The following is a 19,535-nucleotide window of genomic DNA, read 5'->3' as shown; positions in this document are numbered from 1 at the left end:
GGTAGCATTGCACCTGCCTACATCGTCTGTTTGTTTACAAAGACAATCCATGGTCTGTTTGTTTACTTTTTCACAAAGCGGGGCATTCAATTTCAATATGAGTGGGCGTAGCCATCATCACCCGTGTGTGGTATGCAATAGGACGAAAAATGATTTTCCCCATCTGATTTTTCATGCTTTTCCTCAGAATAAAGAAAGGTAATAAAATCATTACATCTGTTACAAAGTACATGATGACTTTTAGAGAAAATGAAGAAATAAAATAGACCAAAGCAAAATTGAATGTCGGTGCAGTGTTATTCCGAAATAAATATTGGAAAATATTTACAATACGGTTGACGCCTCTAAGCGGAAAGAAAATATATTTATATGTGATTTTCGACTAGAAAAAAATATGGTATTTTTTTACTTATGGACATTAATTGCTTTTAACATAAAATATAGGTTTTCCTGTTTTGTATTATGATGTGATTTGAATGATTTTGAGGATTATTTCCATCGCAAATGAATACTTATCCTTCCACCACCCCTCCCCCTATAGATAACAATCTGGGGGAACCTCCTTGGGAAGCGGGGTTTTGGGTGGGGGAGACAAAGTAGGTAAAAACAGGGCAAAATGGAGGAAAAAATCTAAATATAACACTCAAACATATAAAAATGGACCGGTATACAGGTATACACTGAATTCGAAATACATAAAAACACTGGAAATGGGAAAACCCGAGCCAAGAATTTTACATGAGAAAATGGCATACAAAATGCACTATATGACCAGTTATTGCACGTCACATTGTAGTTGTGCACTAACCTAACCTAACGTTTTTCTTGATTTGTATAAGAACTAGGTTACCTTATTAATGTCCATAACTAAAATAATACCAAAATTATTCTTGCCATTTGAAACCCCAACAACCAACCTAACCTTCCTGGTAGTGTACATCAGTAGCCTAATCATGTCAACAATAAACCTAACCATATCAGCAGTACCATAACCATGCCAACAGTTACCTAACCATGTCAACAGTAATTTGAAATGGAAATGAAGCTATCTTGCAAAACATATCAAATCAACTAGAAAAACCTATATTTTCTTGTCATTTACAGGCGTCAATTGTATTTCAAATAAATACCTTAAAGTTATATTTGCATATCTTAAAAATCTCTAGAAATATGAAATAAACATACCAATTAATATCACTGTCATACAATTCGTGAATATTGGGTCTCCATGCCTTTTCCAGATAGGCTACTCACAGCAACTTTGATATACTGTATATATTACGGTAGTTAGGTTTGTTATATTCTCAGCAGCTTACCCTTGGGTTGTAGTTATAAGTGTTTACCTTAATTTTTCATTAATAAGCAACTATTTAGCAAACCAAAGTTGTTTCATCAGGAAGGATGGATGTTGTGGGAGCATTCATATGGGAGAGCATAAGTAGGTTAGTTAAGTTAGAGTGTTTTACTTTAAGGATGAAAGCACTTCTGTAGGGAAACATGAAGCCATTTCTGTATATTTTTCAATGTTTGATCCCAACAGTCAGAATGATGAGTCATTTACTGACCATACTTCTACTAAAATTAAGGAAAATGTAGTAACATATGTATCAGGTTACATATGTAAAAAATTAAGGAGTCACATATGTCCCAAATGTAACTCATATACAGAAGACAGGGTACATAATACACCAGTAAGATCAGATCAGATATTTTAATGTCACAAGGACTCTGAATCAATTAGGTATTTGAAATATGCAAGTAATCATATTATATTATTTGTTACTGCAATTGAAGATATATTTGAAGAATATATAGACAGCTTATTTCATAAAGCAGATATTAAAGCAAACTTAACTAATATTATAAAAAGTAAAAATATTAGAAATACTGGTATATGTGAGGTTGCTGAGAACTTTATTATATAATATTATATAAAAATGCGACTACATTATTTTGCCAAATTTTACTATCAAACTTTGATAAAAAAAAAGAGAAAAGATAATAATTACTATAATGCAAGAAAAAAATGAGAAAGGTAATTAAAGTGACTCATCAGTAAAATAATGTCTATAATATTTTTTTTCAGGCTTTTAGGCCACTTCCTGACTTTGACATTAACAAAATGTACCGTATGTATTTATTCAGTTTTCATTGATTTAAAATGAAAGATTACTTATGCATGTACTGTATTTATTTTGTTTTTGCATTCCTATGTTTTTCCTGTTGCATGATAGCATCCTTTCAATATATTATGTTTATCAACTTCATTATACTGTACTGTATTATTTCCTTAAGTTTTGTATTTTTTTACTTAATTTGATATACAGTATTGGCATGCTTACATTTTTTATTTCTAACCATGACAGTTTTTTGTTGATGATATCCCTTTGTTTTTTTTTGTTTTTTTTTTTTTTTTTTTTTTTGAGCATGTTACGCTTGTTTTTTTTTTGTAGTTTTGAAATCTAATTATTTTGGTTGAATGATTTCTCTGTGGTTTGTTTCCTATTTGATTTGTGATTTCAATTTTTATTTGCTTTTTTATGAAAATTTAGTTAAACCTAGATTTTTGCTTATACAGTGATTCTGTAAAATACATCATTGCATTTGTTATAAAAGGGTACCTTACTTTTACTACTTTGTGTTTGTACTTTTCTTAGTTTTATTAACAAATATTGCTTAACTTTTGCCTAATCAGCATGCAAGTTAAGTCTGCTTTTTCATTTTGATTTCATATTATTGGTTTTGATTATCCCATGCTTTGTTTGCTATTTAAATTCTGATATGTTTTGTTTGCATGACTTGTATGACTACTGCATGCAAATGAAGCATGTGCCTTTTCTTTTACTTTGTTTATGTTCTTTGCAAGAACATTTGTGCACAGTCGCTTAGGTATGTACAGTATACTACAATCATAAACACAAGCCCAAAAAAAGGAAAACAATTACTGTATACTATATTGGTGAAATAATAAGATAATATGAGAATAAGTTTGTTTCATTCTGACTGCCCTCTCAATTTTAGTTAAAGATACTTAGCAATTAATGTTACATTAACTGAAGGATTTTATTTAATGATTCAGAAATGCCTAATATATAAGTCATAAGCTATGATAGAGCCCTATAATCATGTTAAAAACAAGCAATATTAATCGATTTAGTCTTCAATAATTTATAAAAAGAAGTTTATTGCAGCATAAGAATAAATTTAAACATTTAAAAAAAGCCGCGCTTCGCCACAGCCGAGTTTAAGTTGAGGGCATGATCAATAGATGGCGCGCATTCTGACGGGTTGGATGATTTTTTTTTTCAATGGTATTAATAGTCACTTTCCCATCTTTCGTGTATTGTCTTTGGCTTAATATGTTGGAGCAGAGACAGAAGCATCCAATAAGGTGCGTTCACTCTCTCCCGCCGTTCACTCAAAGAGATCTAGCCACGAATATTAGTAAAAATTGAAGGAGAATTCGATAGAATATGAAATATAACAAGAGAATAAAATATTCGGCAAAGAAATACCGGTGCACAGAAACAAGAAAAAAATATATTTTTCGTCTTCTTGTAGCAAACAACTCTTAGTGAACAAAATGATTTCGCTATGACTATGAGATGGAGCGTACGATTTTTTGGGAACCGTTGTATTTGCAGTGTAAACCAAAATATAAATATTTATACATTTCTTTAATTTGAAAATACAGTTATTAAGTTCTCAGGAAGGAATAAAACGCAAACAGAAATAATCTTCTGATCTCATCAACCCCCAAAACTAATTATCAGTAAAAAGAACGTGGCCTGACAAACTAATCAAAATGGAAGGACAACAAATGTCAGAAACCTGGATCCAGTTTATCTTGCAAAAGTTTCTCGTTCGTCGCTGTCTTGCGATCCTTCATGCCTGGTGCTTGGCAATAAATGATTACATAATGCAAGATGAATAGATGCAAAGACTGAACACGCGATGGAAGTTTTGAATGCTGAAGAGTTTATTGTACATGATACTAGGAAATACCTACCTAAACCTCTGTTCCTGATGCGTCAAGGAAGCGTCTTGCACCAGTCAGAGTTTACAGAAATGAATAAAAATGTAAGTAGACTTTTCGGCCCAGGCCTAAGATCTATGTTTGTAAAACCTGTTGGTAGGATATGTTTTTTTTTTTTTATTAGGTATTATTATAACGGTGGGTACTTATCCACGACGGCCCAGACTATGGCAGTTGCGGTTTTTCTATGCAGTTTTACCTACTGAACAAGAGTTTTAAGTAATATGTATTCGGACGACTGTAATTAACTCCAGGGACCAGTACTAAACACGGCGAAATACATTGGACGCCCCAATCCCTGGTAGATGTCGTATCCGCGGTTACGTTTCTTGCAGAGTACTAATTCTAAAGAATAGTTCTGCACGAACTGCAAGGAACGCAACCGCGGCGCGGATACGACATCCACAAGGGATTGGGGCGTCCAATGTATTTCGCCGTGTTTAGTACTGGTCCCTGGGGGTTAATTACAGTCGTCCGAATAAATATTACTTTAAATTCTTGTCCAGTAAGTAAAATAACATAGGAAAACGTCAATTGCCATAGACTAGGCCACCGCGGATTGCTTATGTATATAGGCGTATGCAAGTAATTCGTTTATAGCTTATCCCCCACCGACAGCGTAGTAAAACAAAGTAGGGAGGTATGGGATGACCCCATTTGGAAGCCAGGACCATAGGCTAGGCTACCTACCTATTACAAAACACATGGTTCATGTATAAAATCTATAACACTCACAGAACATCGCGGGTTCGATTCTCGGCCATTCCATTGAGGAGTGAGAGATGTGTATTTCTGGTGATAGAAGTTCACTCTCGACGTGGTTCGGAAGTCACGTAAAGCCGTTGGTCCCGTTGCTTAATAACCACTGGTTCCATGCAACGTAAAACCGCCATACAAACAAACAAATAAACTCACAGAACACATTATAAAAGACAAAGGTGTCAGTAGGCCAATTACAAGGGTGTCTTACCCTTACCCTCTGTAACCCAACCTATCAAGTAGTGTTGGGTCGTGCTCGACCGAGAACGTGACTGTGGACACCTTTATTCATATAAATTGAACAACGGAATTTAGACTAAAGTGCAGGACAGTTTTGCATAATTTCTGCAGGTAGTGGCCTGCTAAATAGTATATCAAAGATATATTTCAACTGGGGTGCATCCTAACCCACACGTACCATAATGTAACTTATCTTAGGGCCCTGTGTTCCGACCTAACTGGGCTTAGCTGGCTTCACCCAACTTTAGTTATAGAAGGACAAGTGAAACAGTGTTCAGTAGTATTACTGAATTTATCCTAACCTAACCTTGCTCAATGGTTCATAGCAAGTGAGGGCCACCCTATGTCTTCCCCTTAGCGTTAACTCGCAGCATATTCCATACCCTATGGTTTGGAAGGGAAAGTTACAAGTGAATATCAAGTTACACGTTTACTGATAAAAATGTGAAGATTTGCATATATTTTGATTACATTTTTATTTTATTTGTGTGTTCAGTAATTTGTTGATACCAGTTTCAGAATTTTTAACTGCTTGCTGCACTTGTGCTGTGTAGGAGAGCATGTGTAAGCTTGTGTTGTTCTGTTAGTAATATTTAGGCACCTTTTGAGCCAGTAAAAAACTTAAATTATAAGCTCTCCTGGTGAAGTTCCAGAGTATTTCATGTTCAGCTCTCTGTTAGCCAAAAATTAAGGTAGTAGTATAGTATTACTGTTAATTTGGTTGGCAAACCACCGTTTTAATGTATAACACCTACCCCTTAACCTAACCGTAGCCTTACATGTAACAATTATGGGGAACACTGAAAACCTGGGTTTTTGGGTGGGGTAATAAGAAAACAAGTTAAATACCTGATTTACCAACAGCGTAGTCTTCGGGTGTTTGGGGCTTCTTGACAGGGGTTGCAAACCTTTTCTTTTTTTTTTTTTTTTTTTTTTTTTAAGATAAGACCTCACATCTAATATAACCCTACCCTTAAGTCTATCAGTTATGGGGGACCATAGCAAAAAGCTTGGGTTCTAGTATGGGTAATTTAAAAACACTGAAATACAGGTGTGTATCTCAACCTAGCATACCCTTAACTTATGTAACCTAAGGCGCTTGTCCTGCTTGAGTGAAGGCACTCACCATCCATCCTAACTCAGATGCCACTTACCTCATGGTGGGAATGGTTGCTAGCCCTCCCCAATCCTGGACTCTACTTTAACCTCTGGTAAAAGTTACACCTGTCTCTTGTTAAAATCATTGGGAACCATACAGGACATAGGCTAGGTTTTGCCAAAGAAACATCACACCCTGCCATAACAAATTCATCCTTTGCTTTCTGTAGACTGATTCCCTGTCAAAATGTCTGTAGCTTTTATTGGTCAGAAAATAAATGTAGACCATTGAATTGTAGATCTCCAGTGGTGCTCATCCTCTCATCAAAAACGTGTACCACAACAAGCTAAGTGTGTCTATCACAAATGTCCCGTAGGGGGGTAGTGCCATCAGTGGACCTCATGCGGTGCACTGTAGGCATTAATTAAGGTTCATTGCAGCGTGCCTTCGACCCCTAGCTGCAACCACTTCCATTCCTTTTACCGTACCTCCTTTCATGTTCGCTTTCTTCATCTTACTTTCCACCCTCTCTTAATACTTGATTCATAGTGCAACCGCGACGATTTCTTCTTGTTACACCTTTCAAACCATTTACTGTCAATTTCCCTTTCAGCGCTGAATGACCTCATAGGTCCCAGTGCTTGGCCTTTGGCCTGAATTCTATATTCAACTCAACTCTATCCAATTCAGAGTTTGGTGCAAAGAATGTCCAGGACTATATAAATCAGAGCGTTATGAGTGAAGAGGACAGGAAGACATAGAAAGCGCTGGATAGTTTGAGTGAAAGAGGTATCAGAAAGGAAAGACTTTAATATCCACAGAGCATTGAGAGTTAGTACGAGATAGAGGTGAATGGTGGGTTCATTTCGCTGTTTATAAGTGCTTTTGTATAGGTGTGTAAAGCAGATAAATTAGGGAAGTATGAATGTGACATTGACCATTGGGTTGTCTTCTTTCTGGAGACACCCTTTAGAGGAGAATATATATATATATAAATATATATATATATATATATATAATAATATATATTATGATATATATATTATATGTATATATCTATATATTGTATATATATATAATAATATACATATATATATTATATATCTATATATAGATATATTATATATTCTATATAGTGGATATATATATATATATACATATATATATATAATATTATATGATAGTATTATAAAATTATCAGATATATATGATATATATAGATATATCTACTATATGTATAATATATATAATATATATATATATATATATATACTATATATATATGACTGGTAAAAGTGTTCTGTAACAACAGAATTCCATCTAATAAAAGGAGCCCATCAAAAACACAAATGTAGAGAGAAAAGTACTATATTTCAGAGACTGCTGTCTCTCTCTTCAGGTATATGAATGAGAAAAGTTTACAGAAAAGGTGGTATTTATACCAAGAGATTCGTCCACAAGTAAGCCAATTTAGGTCACCCCCGCTGATAATCTTCCTTTAATCTTCTTAAGCGTTGGTTGAATGAACACTGCGTCGACGATGTCCGATGTCCAATTCCCTTTTGAGATGTTCATTACCTGCTTCTCTTTTATTAAGGCCGATTCCATCATTTGACTCTTGTACCGGCAGTTGCTGCTATAAATTACACGTGACATATTCCAGTTTATTCTATGGTTATGTTCATTTATATGATTGAAAATAGCCGAGTTCTGTTGTCCATACCTAACTGACCGTTTGTGTTGTATTAATCTCTGGGGAAGTGATTTACCTGTAAATCCGATGTAAGATTGGTCACAGTCCTGGCATGGGATCTCATATACCCCAGAGTCTTTGGGCGGTGTCTTTTGTTGGACGTTAATCAGGGATTTGGCTAAGGTATTTGGGTAGGTAAATGCAAAAGGGTTGGATTTCCCAGGGTGTGAGTTACTCTCTTAATCGTCTCCAGGTGGGGAATTTTTATTTTATTGTTGGGTGTGTCTCTGGTCTTGTCTTTAGGGGGTCGGTAGAAAATTACGTTTGCTTTTTGAATTGCTTTCTCAATTATATGGTCAGGATACTTTAAAGATGAAAGTTGCTTGCGAATTAGTTCAAATTCTTTTTCCAGGAAATCTGGGGAACAAATTCGTAAGGCTCTTAAGAATAGGTTGCTAGCTAGACCTATCTTGATAGTATTGTCATGATAGCTAAAGTAGTGAATATATGAAAATGAGAACGTTGGTTTTCTGTATATGGTAAATTTGTATTCTGTCGTGTCTCTGATTATTAAAACATCAAGAAAAGGAATTTTGTTGTCTGTTTCCCATTCAACTTTAAATTTGATGCTGGGCACTAATGCGTTTAATTTTGAGAGGAATTCATTAAAATTACCCACTTATTATCCCAAAATGTTAGTATGTCATCCACGTATCTCATCCACAGCATGTTTGTTCCGATACGTAATACAAACCCTCGGTCCTTTAACAATAGGAAGGTAACTAGCGGCAGCTGGGACGGTCGTAAGCTTCGCAACAAGGGGAGAACGGTAGTTAACTGCTTGTCCGATCGTGCGCGCGCCCCGCGCACGCGCCCGAGAGGTGAAGAATCACTTTTGCTTTCGGCCGCGGGTGTGAAGGACGTGTTCGTCATCGCTCTCTGCCCGCTTCATCGTCGTATGCTTTGTTTATATTGTGTTTTCTACTAATGGTTGGTTTGACTTGAAAATGAAACTGTAAGTACACTGTTTTCATTTTCATACTTAATTATGAATCAACATGGAGCTATCGCCGTAGAGACGGCGATTTCCGCTCTTTTCATGAATTGAACCCTTGAATTATGTCTCGGTGCCGAGGGCGGGCGCACTCGCGCCGAGTCATGTATTTTGGGCGAAAGTGTGTAATTGAAAGATGTAAGTACTCTTTTTCATTATATTTTTGCCCTGTGCGTTCGTTGCCGAGAGCTTGATTGCGCTCGGCAAGAGCCTCTTATTTTGTATGAATAGAATGCAATGAAAGTGGATTCGCAATGCAGTTTTCTTTTCATTTTCATTTATTAATTGCATCAAATTTAATTTTGGATCAATTTCCGCTCTTACCCGGGAATTAATCCTTACGATTTATTGCTGTGAAAGTGAAAATAGCAAGTGCAGTATTGTTCATTTTCATATATATTTATGATAGCATCTATTATTATGGATCAAGTTTCCGCTCTTACCGGGAATTGATTTTTCCCTCTTTAAGTTCTATGAAGTGAATCGCAAGTGCAGTATTCTGTTTCATTTTCATATTACTTTTCACTGCTGTGCGGGGGTAGGGGAAGCGAAGGTCTGCCAGGAAGTCGTCGGAAAGCTCTCCCGCGACTCCCTTGGTATCCGATTCTTCGTCTTCTTTCCTGCCCCCCCGCCCTCAGCTTCCTCGTATTTTGTTTTTGGGGTCTTCCTTCCGTTCGGGGTGGGGCATGTCTCCCCCCCCGTGCGTGAGGGAACCCCTCTTACTAATCTGTCTGTGCTACCGCAGGTGCTACAGCCGTGGGAGACGACCTTGGACAGGTATGGACCACTGCGGCTGCAGGGCGTGCCTAGCATCCACGATCTGCTGCAGAGTCTAGCGAGGTCTGGGGCGGTGACCTTGGAGTGGTCTCCACTACAACCTTCACGGCCGCTTATGCTGCTTCCCCCCGCTGGTCTACACTCCCCATGCTGTGTCGGTGACGCCGTCTGCCGCTTCTAGGGCCGGTCGCCGCCGTACCGAGGAGGGGTATGCCGCCGCCGCCTGTGTTTTCTTCGTGTTGCCTGCCCCAGACTTCCGCTGTTCCAGCAGCTCGCCCCTGGACCGGCCGCCAGTACCACGCTGGCTGCCGATGATTCTACGAGGCGATGGCTGGGCCTGCCGACCTGTCGCTGATGTGGTTCCCGCTACTGGCTTGGCTGTCCCTTCGTGTTTACCGCTGCCGCTGTTCCTGCCGCTCCTGAGCTGGTTGCTGTTCCTGTCGCTCCTGGTTCCTGCGCCTGTCCATGCTGGTCCTGCCCATGGTGTGTCTTCCCAGTCCCAGGTCCTTCCGGACAGGTGCAGTCGGGCCGTGTTGCTTCGGCAATAGGCCCGACTCCGGCCTGGATGGAGGACCTGACGACTGTCCTGCGTGAGCTGACGAAGAAGAGGAAGGTGTCATCTTCGTCTTCGTCTGTTGCTGCCTCTTCCCCTTCGACTTCTAAGGCCCATAAGCCGAAGAAGAAGAAGGCTGCCTCCCCCCCCTAAAGAAGTCTCCTTCGGGAACTTCTAAGGGCCCGTCCACCTCGGTGGGACGGGGTCCTTCTGCTGGTCCTCCTGCTCCTTCGGGAGCGGGGCCGTCTCCCCTTCCGTAAGGAAGAGATAGACGGGGACCAGAGGAGTATCGGTTAGCTCTGGTACTTCCTCGCCTGGTGCTAGCGGCGATGCTGCTACGCCAGGTTCCGGCTCGGTCTCTCGTTCGCGGGAGATCCCGAGTGTACGCTCTCCATCGGGAAGACCGTGCAGCCAAAGTTTCGGCGCCAGAGTTCGCTCGGCGCCAAGACCACGGCACGGAGCAGAAGGCTGGCGAGAAACGCTCAGGTGACTCTCGCCAGGCCAGCGGCCGCTCTCGCAGCGACCAGCTGGTAACCGGGTTTTGTTATTCCCCCTAAGAAGACTCCTTCGGGAACTTCGAAGGGCTCGTCACATTCCGGTGTGACGGGGGGGGGTTCTTCTGCTGGTCCTCCTGTTCCGGTCGGGAACGGGGGCCCGTCTCCCCTTCTGAGAAGAAGAAGAAGACGGGGACCAAGGGTGTGCCTGGCTACCGCTGGTACACCCTCGCCTGGTCTTGGCAGCTCTGCTGCTAAGCCAGGTACCGGCTCGGTTTCTCGTCCGCGAGAAGTTCCGAGTGTACGATCTCCTTCGGGTGACCGTGCAGCCAGAGTTAAGACGCCTGAGTTCGCTCAGCGTCATGACCGAGGCACGGAGCAGAAGACTGTCGAGAGCCGCTCAGGCGACTCTCGCCAGGCCAGCGGCCGCTCTCGCATCGACCAGCGGTACCTCGGTGGACGTGACGGTCTCTGACCGGCCACGGTTTAAGGCTGGGAAGAGGTCCCCCAGGTCCCCTCGACCGACGGTACCAGCCTCGGCTGGTACCAGCGGTTTGACGTGCCGCGAGGACGCTCACCGGTCTCACGGCGAAAGCGAGCTCTGCAGGTCACCTGACCGCCGCTCCCACAGGGACCGGGCGAATACGGTGACCAGCAGCAGCTCGTCTGACGCACGGGAGCCGGGGGTCGACGTGCTCAGTCGAGCCGCTCGCCACAGGTGAGCGGCACGGCCAGGCCTGCAGATCGATCCCCACCGCGGGTTGGTGATCGGCTGCAGCCCCCCACGTACGCTGGTCCTGCCAGCGAGCGGGGGGGGAGCGTCAGGTCTGTCTCTCCACTACCTTCAACTTCCTCGGGCTACACCGGGAAGAGCGAGGTAGCTAGGAGTGATCGTGAGAGGTGCGCCGCTCACGATCCCGTCACGACGCCGCACGTGCCACGTATGGTCTTAGGACCAACCAGGACGTACGCGCAAGTGATTGGAGGCGACCGTCAGGGGGAGAGGGGGTAGCGTCAGTTCTGTCTCTCCGATACCTTCAACTTCCTCGGCATACGCCAGGAAGAGCGAGGTATATAGGAGTGATCGTGAGAGATGCGCCGCTCACGATCCCGTCACGACGCCGCACGTGCCAGGTTGGTCTTAGGACCAACCAGGACGTACGCGCAAGTGATTTGGAGGCAACCGTCAGGGATCTGTTGCTGGTCCTTCTTCTGAAGGAGGAGGGTCCTGGGAGCTGCTCTTGTTGAGGGACTGGACGGTCCTACTCCTCAAGACGCTGTAACTTCCGAGATTCAGAGTAACTTTACCCAGGTTATTGCACTGATTCGTCAGCACAACGACCGGGGGGAAGGATCGCCGCTCCCACCAGCAGAGCCCATGTCTCTGCTCGAGTCGTTTTGGGGCCCGAGAGGGAACCCAAACCGACGGTGGGTATGCCGCGATCGAAGCTTGCCGATTCTGTCTTGAACCAGAGTCTCTCGTCTCCGGACAAGAAGGCTCTCTCAGTTCTGGCCGGTCGATCAAGCTACTTCCACCTCCTCTACTGCGACAGCGGCGTTTCTACGTGTCTTCGGACACCGTATTTAAATACTCCTTCGGTTCCTCCTGAGAGGTTTCGACCTCGACGAGGACTGGAATGAGTCGGAGGACGGTATCGGCTCTCTCCTGTCAGGTGTCGATCAGCCCCACCCAGACGACGTTCACAGTGGCGGCAGACCCTTACCTACAGTGAGAGTTCGTAACCCTCCTCGGGGAAAACGTTTTCTCCTGACGATACGTTTTCCCAGACTCTGAGAGGCCATCGCCGCAAGGCGATGGCTGCTCCTACTCTTCTCCAACTGCTAGTTCCACTGGGAAGGCGAGCGAGTATCCAATTCCTCCCCCATTCCCTCTCTCCTTACGGCTACGAGGGAAAGGGGAAGGATCCTACAGAGATTTCTCTGTAGGATCCCACATTGGGGACTGCACTACCAGGGGAGACCTTCGTTCCTACCTGACGTAAGCCCCGGTCGTTGAGGAGGGATCCTGCCCCATTCTCGATTTCTACGGGAATCGAGAGGACCACCAGCCGATATCGTTTGACGAATTCGGTGGGGGTTTCGCAGACTGCTTAGAATTCTACGGAATTTCTAGCGCATTCAGAGTGTTAGAGAAATTTCTTACGATCTCCAAACACTTAGGCGAGACCACGTCCAAAGTGAGCGAGACGAGAATCCCCGATATGTTACACGATAATCGGGAACCTCGCCTTTATGCTCGAATTCCTGGAATTTCTAGCATTAGAAGAAAGGACTGCTGCTGAAAGAAGACTATCTCACAGTAGGCGACCAACCTGGAATAGAGAAGAACGGACGGGAATATCCAGTTTGGCTGGAACTATCGTCTTAGTATTCTGTTCACCATTGAAGCTTTCCTTCGAGGAAGACTTCTCCTTCACTCTCTTTAATAGAGAACGAAGGTGGTCGATCTCCAATCCTTATTTTGTTTTCTTGAAGGAAAGAATTTAGGATGGAGATCGTTGTTCAGAATCCTACAAATATACTACGTATATTAACCTCGCGACATGATTCTGCAAAGCAGTGAATGGTCCGAGGGGTAGGCGCATATCCTGGTTATTCTACGGATTGCGACTTAGACGAAAAGTATTCTAATTGAACTGCAACCCGGGTTGCTGCAAACCCCCTACCAGGGAGTTTCCAGTTTCAATTTTATATACTTATGGTGTTGTCACAACAAACACCATTTAAGCTTTTATATTTACCGAAATTCGTTTCGCTTAATATAATTGCTCGAGCATATCTTTTTGTGCTCGTTGGTTCTAGCCGAACGCATTCCTTCGTGAAACGGATTACTTGGCAACTTCAGGATGACGAGTCAGCGACAGCTACTGCGTATTGAATTGCCCGAGGCATTTCAGTATCAGCTGCCGCTTTGAGATGGACGGTTGTTTATGTCTTTCTCACTGCTTTGATTGAATAACAACCGTATCTCTGCCCAACAATCATGGACTTAAGTCTCTGATTAACGGGGATTCTCGCATACATGAATGACCATCTACTGCTGAGAGACGCTAGTATTCATCGTCTTCGGTATTGCGAGAATTTTAAACAGAGATATCTATTCGACTCTCATCTTTCTGTTTACCGCACGGTAAAAGAATTCTGTAATAGTCTCTTGCTGCATCGTATCCCGATAATGCGAATGATTTTTGCGGAATCTGAGTTTGTCCTCAAAATATCTTGTATTCGGAGGTGTACAATTGTTCATTGTTCACCCCGGATTAGCAGATGTATTGAAAGACATCGCCTACTCCCACACCTGCCAGCTCTACTTCCAAACGTTCAGCCCATGAGAAGCAGTTCTTCAAGCGGCTCTCCCCTGTGTTTCATTACTGAAGAACGCCCCGCTTTCATTGCACAACGGACAGCAATGAAATGGCGGTTAGCGTTTTCAGTCATTTGTAAGCACAGGTTTAGAATCTTGAGATTCCTTCTCTCGATTCAGTTGGAAGACGTAGGTTGCATTCATTGCCTACCTTCGTCTTCAACGTCACATAGTGTTGTTTCTCCTTAAGCTGAGATTCAACGTCTATGAGATTTTCTGCCATCAGGGACCTCGGTCTTTTGAAGGCAATTGACTTTCGCCTTTTGAGCTTATGCATTAAGAGAATCATCGCCGCGCCGTCCGGCATCGGTGACTAACAAATATTTTATTTGTTTGGTCTCTCAGCATAACTCTTAAAGGGCGTAAGGTCCACGTACTTACCCGGATGCTTGGACCAAACTTATTGCCTCTACTGATTCCGAACCAGTCAGTCGGCAGCTGTCAGAGCGCCCGAGTCAGTTACGAACTATGCTGTGGACTTAGTTCGGTTGTTCCAGAGCAATCATTACTTCGTCTTAATAGCTTGTCAGTATGAGTACTGTACATAACCAAAGTCGAGAAGAGGGATAGGTCATACGACTATTCCTTCTTTTCGTCTTAGGTAACTGCATGACTTCTCTTGAGAAGTCAAGCACAAAGGGATGGGGATTTGTGACGCTCGATTTCGTACCGATCTTCGTAGCGAAGACTCGGAACCCTTCGGTAACTGACGATTGGTTCGAGTCCTTCACAATACCCTCCCTAATGGACGTCACCGCCTCCGATACGAAGGCTATGCTGCTTTGTCCTGTGAAGGTGCGACGGAGCTGTCTGAAGAAACTCGACACCCAGGCGATGAGTGCGGACGCCTCTTCATCATTCTCTCGCGTTCCGCAAGAACTTCTCCGTGGCGCAGGTAATGAAGGCAGGCGCCTGGTCCAACCGGACCGCATGCACCTCCTTCTACCTTCAGGATATTGCCCACAGTTCCTTGGATCTTTTTCCTTGGGAACCGTGGTGGTTGCTCAACACGTTGTGTAGTTAACCCAGACCCTCGCAGGCCTGAACAGCATCGAGTCCTGGTGTGACCGTAAGAATGGATGAGGAATGAGAGTGTGACTGGCTCCTCTTCCCATCTTTTTTCTTCCCTCTACCTTTGGGTAGAGGGACACGGTCGTCACCCTGCTGGGTAAGGACGAGATGCAGGTGAGCTACTCAATAGAGCACCATCCTATCCCTTTCAGTAGGGATAGGAGTAAATATCCACCACTTCCTCCAACAAGGGGGAGGAAGTGGATGCCAAATTGAGACAAACCCATCATTTTATGATTGTCTCTTGCAAACAGGAACAAGTTCTTGCTTGCTGGTACGAAGAGTACTTGCCTCTCTCTTAGTACTGGCCCAGAGGTCTGACCATTGATCCTGCGGTGCACACCGATCAATCGGACAGAGGTTTGGATCCCTCCTTAGCTCTTACGACAGGGAGGCACTCCAGGGTTGGACGAACACCAGTCTGTTCACCAAAAAGACTCAGATTCCTCCACCAAGAAGTGAGTCTTCCTATTGTTAAAGGACCGAGGGTTTGTATTACGTATCGGAACAAATGACAATTTGTCGAAAATTGCATTTTTCCTAACTATACAAACCTGAGGTCCTTTACATATAGTCCCACCTCATGCCACCCCTCACTCTGCAACTTTTTGCATGGGCCTAAAGCAAAAGTGATTCTTCACCTCGCGGGCGCGCGCACGATCGGACAAGCAGTTAACTACCGTTCTCCCCTTGTTCGAAGCTTACGACCGTCCCAGCTGCCGCTAGTTACCTTCCTATTGTTAAAGGACCTCAGGTTTGTATAGTTAGGAAAAATGCAATTTTCGACAAATTGTCATTTTTGGGTTTTATTGCATTTATTACTGTAGTTTCAAAGTATTCCATGTACAGATTGGCTAAAATAGGACTTAAAGGACTACCCATACTACACCCGAATTTTTGCTTGTAGAATGATTCCCCGAATGAAAATACGTTATTAGATGCACATAATTCAACTAACTTTATTATTTTGTCAAGAGCCAAAGGGAAATGATCTGAATAGGGGGATAATTTTTGTTCCAAAAACTGAAAGAAACGTCCTGTACTGGGTACTTTTGTGAATGTTTTTTTTTTTTTTTTAGGGAGTCTACGTCAAGGCTTAAAAGTTTTATGTTGTGAAGTGGTATATGTGCTTCTCTGAATTTGTGACAAAAGTCTTCCGAATGTTTGATGTGACTGGGAGAAAAAGTGCCTAAAAAAGGAGAAAGGAGGCCAGCTAACCATTTAGAAATTTTGTAATTGAAAGCTCCGGCGCATGAAACGATGGGTCTGAATGGAAGATTGTCTTTGTGAGTTTTGGGAAGACCATAAAAGTAGGGTAATTTAGGATTAATTACTTTAAATTTCTCTAATATTTCAATACTCTTTTTGTCTTGGCCAATTAATCCTTACTTTCCGAAAAAATTCTGTGGGAAACGTTCTGAAGGGGATTTTCGTCAGTTTTTCGTAAGTATTTGTGTCGCTAAGGAGCTGGTTGATTTTGTCGAGGTAGAAGTCTTTGTCCATTATTACAATTTTGCCGTCTTTGTCGGATCTACTTATTATAACATCTACTTTTTTAGCGAGTGGATGGCTATCATGAATCTGCGGGGAACAGGATATTTTCTTATGAAGGTCAGTTAAAGCATTTAGTAACACTCCTTTTAAACATATCTCCACGGCTGTAGATTTTGTCAGATATATCTGACAAAAACTACAGCCGTGAAGAGATATGTTTAAAAAGGAGTGTTACTAAATGCTTTAACTGACCTTCATAAGAAATATCCTGTTCCCCGCAGATTCATGATAGCCATCCACTCGCTAAAAAAGTTAGATGTTATAATAGTAGATCGACAAAGACGGCAAAATTGTAATAATGGACAAAGACTTCTACCTCGACAAAATCAACCAGCTCCTTAGCGACACAAATACTTACGAAAAACTGACGAAAAATCCCCTTCAGAACGTTCCCACAGAATTTTTCGGAAAGTAAGATTAATTGGCCAAGACAAAAAGAGTATTGAACTATTAGAGAAATTTAAAGTAATTAATCCTAAATTACCCTACTTTTATGGTCTTCCCAAAACTCACAAAGACAATCTTCCATTCAGACCCATCGTTCATGCGCCGGAGCTTTCAATTACAAAATTTCTAAATGGTTAGCTGGCCTCCTTTCTCCTTTTTTAGGCACTTTTTCTTCCCAGTCACATCAAACATTCGGAAGACTTTTGTCACAAATTCAGAGAAGCACATATACCACTTCACAACATAAAACTTTTAAGCCTTGACGTAGACTCCCTATTCACAAAAGTACCAGTACAGGACGTTCTTCAGTTTTTAAGGAAAAATTATCCCCTATTCAGATCATTTCCCTTTGGCACTTGACAAAATAATAAAGTAAAGTTGAATTATGTGCATCTAATAACGTATTTTTCATTCGGGGAATCATTCTACAAGCAAAAATTCGGGTGTAGGTTATGGGTAGTCCTTTAAGTCCTATTTTAGCCAATCTGTACATGGAATACTTTGAAACTACAGTAATAAATGCAATAAAACCCAAAAACATGCTGTGGATGAGATACGTGGATGACATACTAACATTTTGGGATAATAAGTGGGGTAATTTTAATGAATTCCTCTCAAAATTAAACGCATTAGTGCCCAGCATCAAATTTAAAGTTGAATGGGAAACAGACAACAAAATTCCTTTCTTGATGTTTTAATAATCAGAGACACGACAGAATACAAATTTACCATATACAGAAAACCAACGTTCTCACTTTCATATATTCACTACTTTAGCTATCATGACAATACTATCAAGATAGGTCTAGCTAGCAACCTATTCTTAAGAGCCTTACGAATTTGTTCCCCAGATTTCCTGGAAAAAGAATTTGAACTAATTCGCAAGCAACTTTCATCTTTAAAGTATCCTGACCATTATAATTGAGAAAGCAATTCAAAAAGCAAACTAATTTTCTACCGAACCCCTAAAGACAAGACCAGAGACACCCAACAATAAAATAAAAATTCCCCCCACCTGGAGACGATTAAGAGAGTAACTCACATTCCCTGGGAAATCCAACCCTTTTGCATTTACCTACCCAAATACCTTAGCCAAATCCTGATTAACGTCCAACAAAAAGACACCGCCCAAAGACTCTGGGGTATATGAGATCCCATGCCAGGACTGTGACCAATCTTACATCGGATTTACAGGTAAATCACTTCCCCAGAGATTAATACAACACAAACGGTCAGTTAGGTATGGACAACAGAACTCGGCTATTTTCAATCATATAAATGAACATAACCATAGAATAAACTGGAAAATATGTCACGTGTAATTATAGCAGCAATGCGGTACAAGAGTCAAATGATGGAATCGGCCTTAATAAAAGAGAAGCATGTAATGGAACATCTCAAAAGGGAATTGGACATCGGACATCGTCGACGCAGTGTTCATTCAACCAACGCTTAAGAAGATTAAAGGAAGATTATCAGCGGGGTGACCTAAATTGGCTTACTTGTGGACGAATCTCTTGGTATAAATACCACCTTTTCTGTAAACTTTCTCATTCATATACCTAAGAGAGAGACAGCAGTCTCTGAAATATAGTACTTTCTCTCTACATTTTGGTGTTTTTATGGGCTCCTTTTATAGTATATATATAATATAATATATATATATATATATATATATATATATATATTATAATTATATATTATAAAAGAAATGTGAACGTAAAACTCTCCTTAATATAGTTTTTAGATTTCACATCATAGGCAGCATACATGTAGAGAGAGAGAGAGAGAGAGAGCCTTTTCTCGATTGCTTAACACCGTATCAATAACCATTTAAGTGATTACAGTTCGTTTTGCCGCCAGTTGGCAACATCGCGACACTTTCAGCAGGTAAAATGCTATGGAATTGCGCAAGTTAGCTCATTTGTCACGAAAAAGTATCGCGTTGTAAAAAAAGAATCCGATTTTAGTACAGTCTAGTGTGGATAGATCCGCTGTCATCCGGAACCAGGATAATCGTTACAGGAATTGTTGTGGGAAGGGGTCGTATCAGTCCAGGTCTCAAGGCTGGTGACGTAATGATACGAGAATAATCACGCGCCTTTGTCGACGTAATTCAGTCTGAAAACTATTGAACAACGGCCAGCGGGTTGAACGCCTTCAAAATGCGCTACCGTATTACAGGAATTTCCTTGGTTTCTCGTGGTGATTTACGGAGTGGTATCACTGTAATTCCTCCGTTGTTATCATAATTATCATATTTAAATCCAAGAGGTAGGTATAGACAGTAGAGCTGAGATATCTAAACTTGACTGCTTCTATTGGGTATTCGTGTAGGCCTACAGGGAAGGCGGGTTACTTTTAATTTTCTCT

General features: G+C 41.8%; 1 protein-coding gene across 1 annotated transcript in view; it reads left to right on the top strand.

Moving 5' to 3' along the window:
- Positions 1 to 3,820: 3,820 nt before the first annotated feature.
- Positions 3,821 to 19,535, top strand: part of LOC135195783 (kinesin-like protein KIF19) — a 137,858-nt gene continuing 122,143 nt past the window's right edge. The window contains exon 1 of the mRNA XM_064222258.1: positions 3,821 to 4,080. Within this exon, the coding sequence (XP_064078328.1) occupies positions 3,955 to 4,080 (126 nt within the window). The 5' untranslated portion in view covers positions 3,821 to 3,954. The remainder of the gene's footprint in view (positions 4,081 to 19,535) is intronic.

Source organism: Macrobrachium nipponense, chromosome 23 (assembly GCF_015104395.2).
Source record: "Macrobrachium nipponense isolate FS-2020 chromosome 23, ASM1510439v2, whole genome shotgun sequence".
Taxonomy (NCBI): domain Eukaryota; kingdom Metazoa; phylum Arthropoda; class Malacostraca; order Decapoda; family Palaemonidae; genus Macrobrachium; species Macrobrachium nipponense.
Note: the sequence above shows the minus strand (reverse complement) of the source record. Positions and strands in the feature narration are given on the sequence as shown.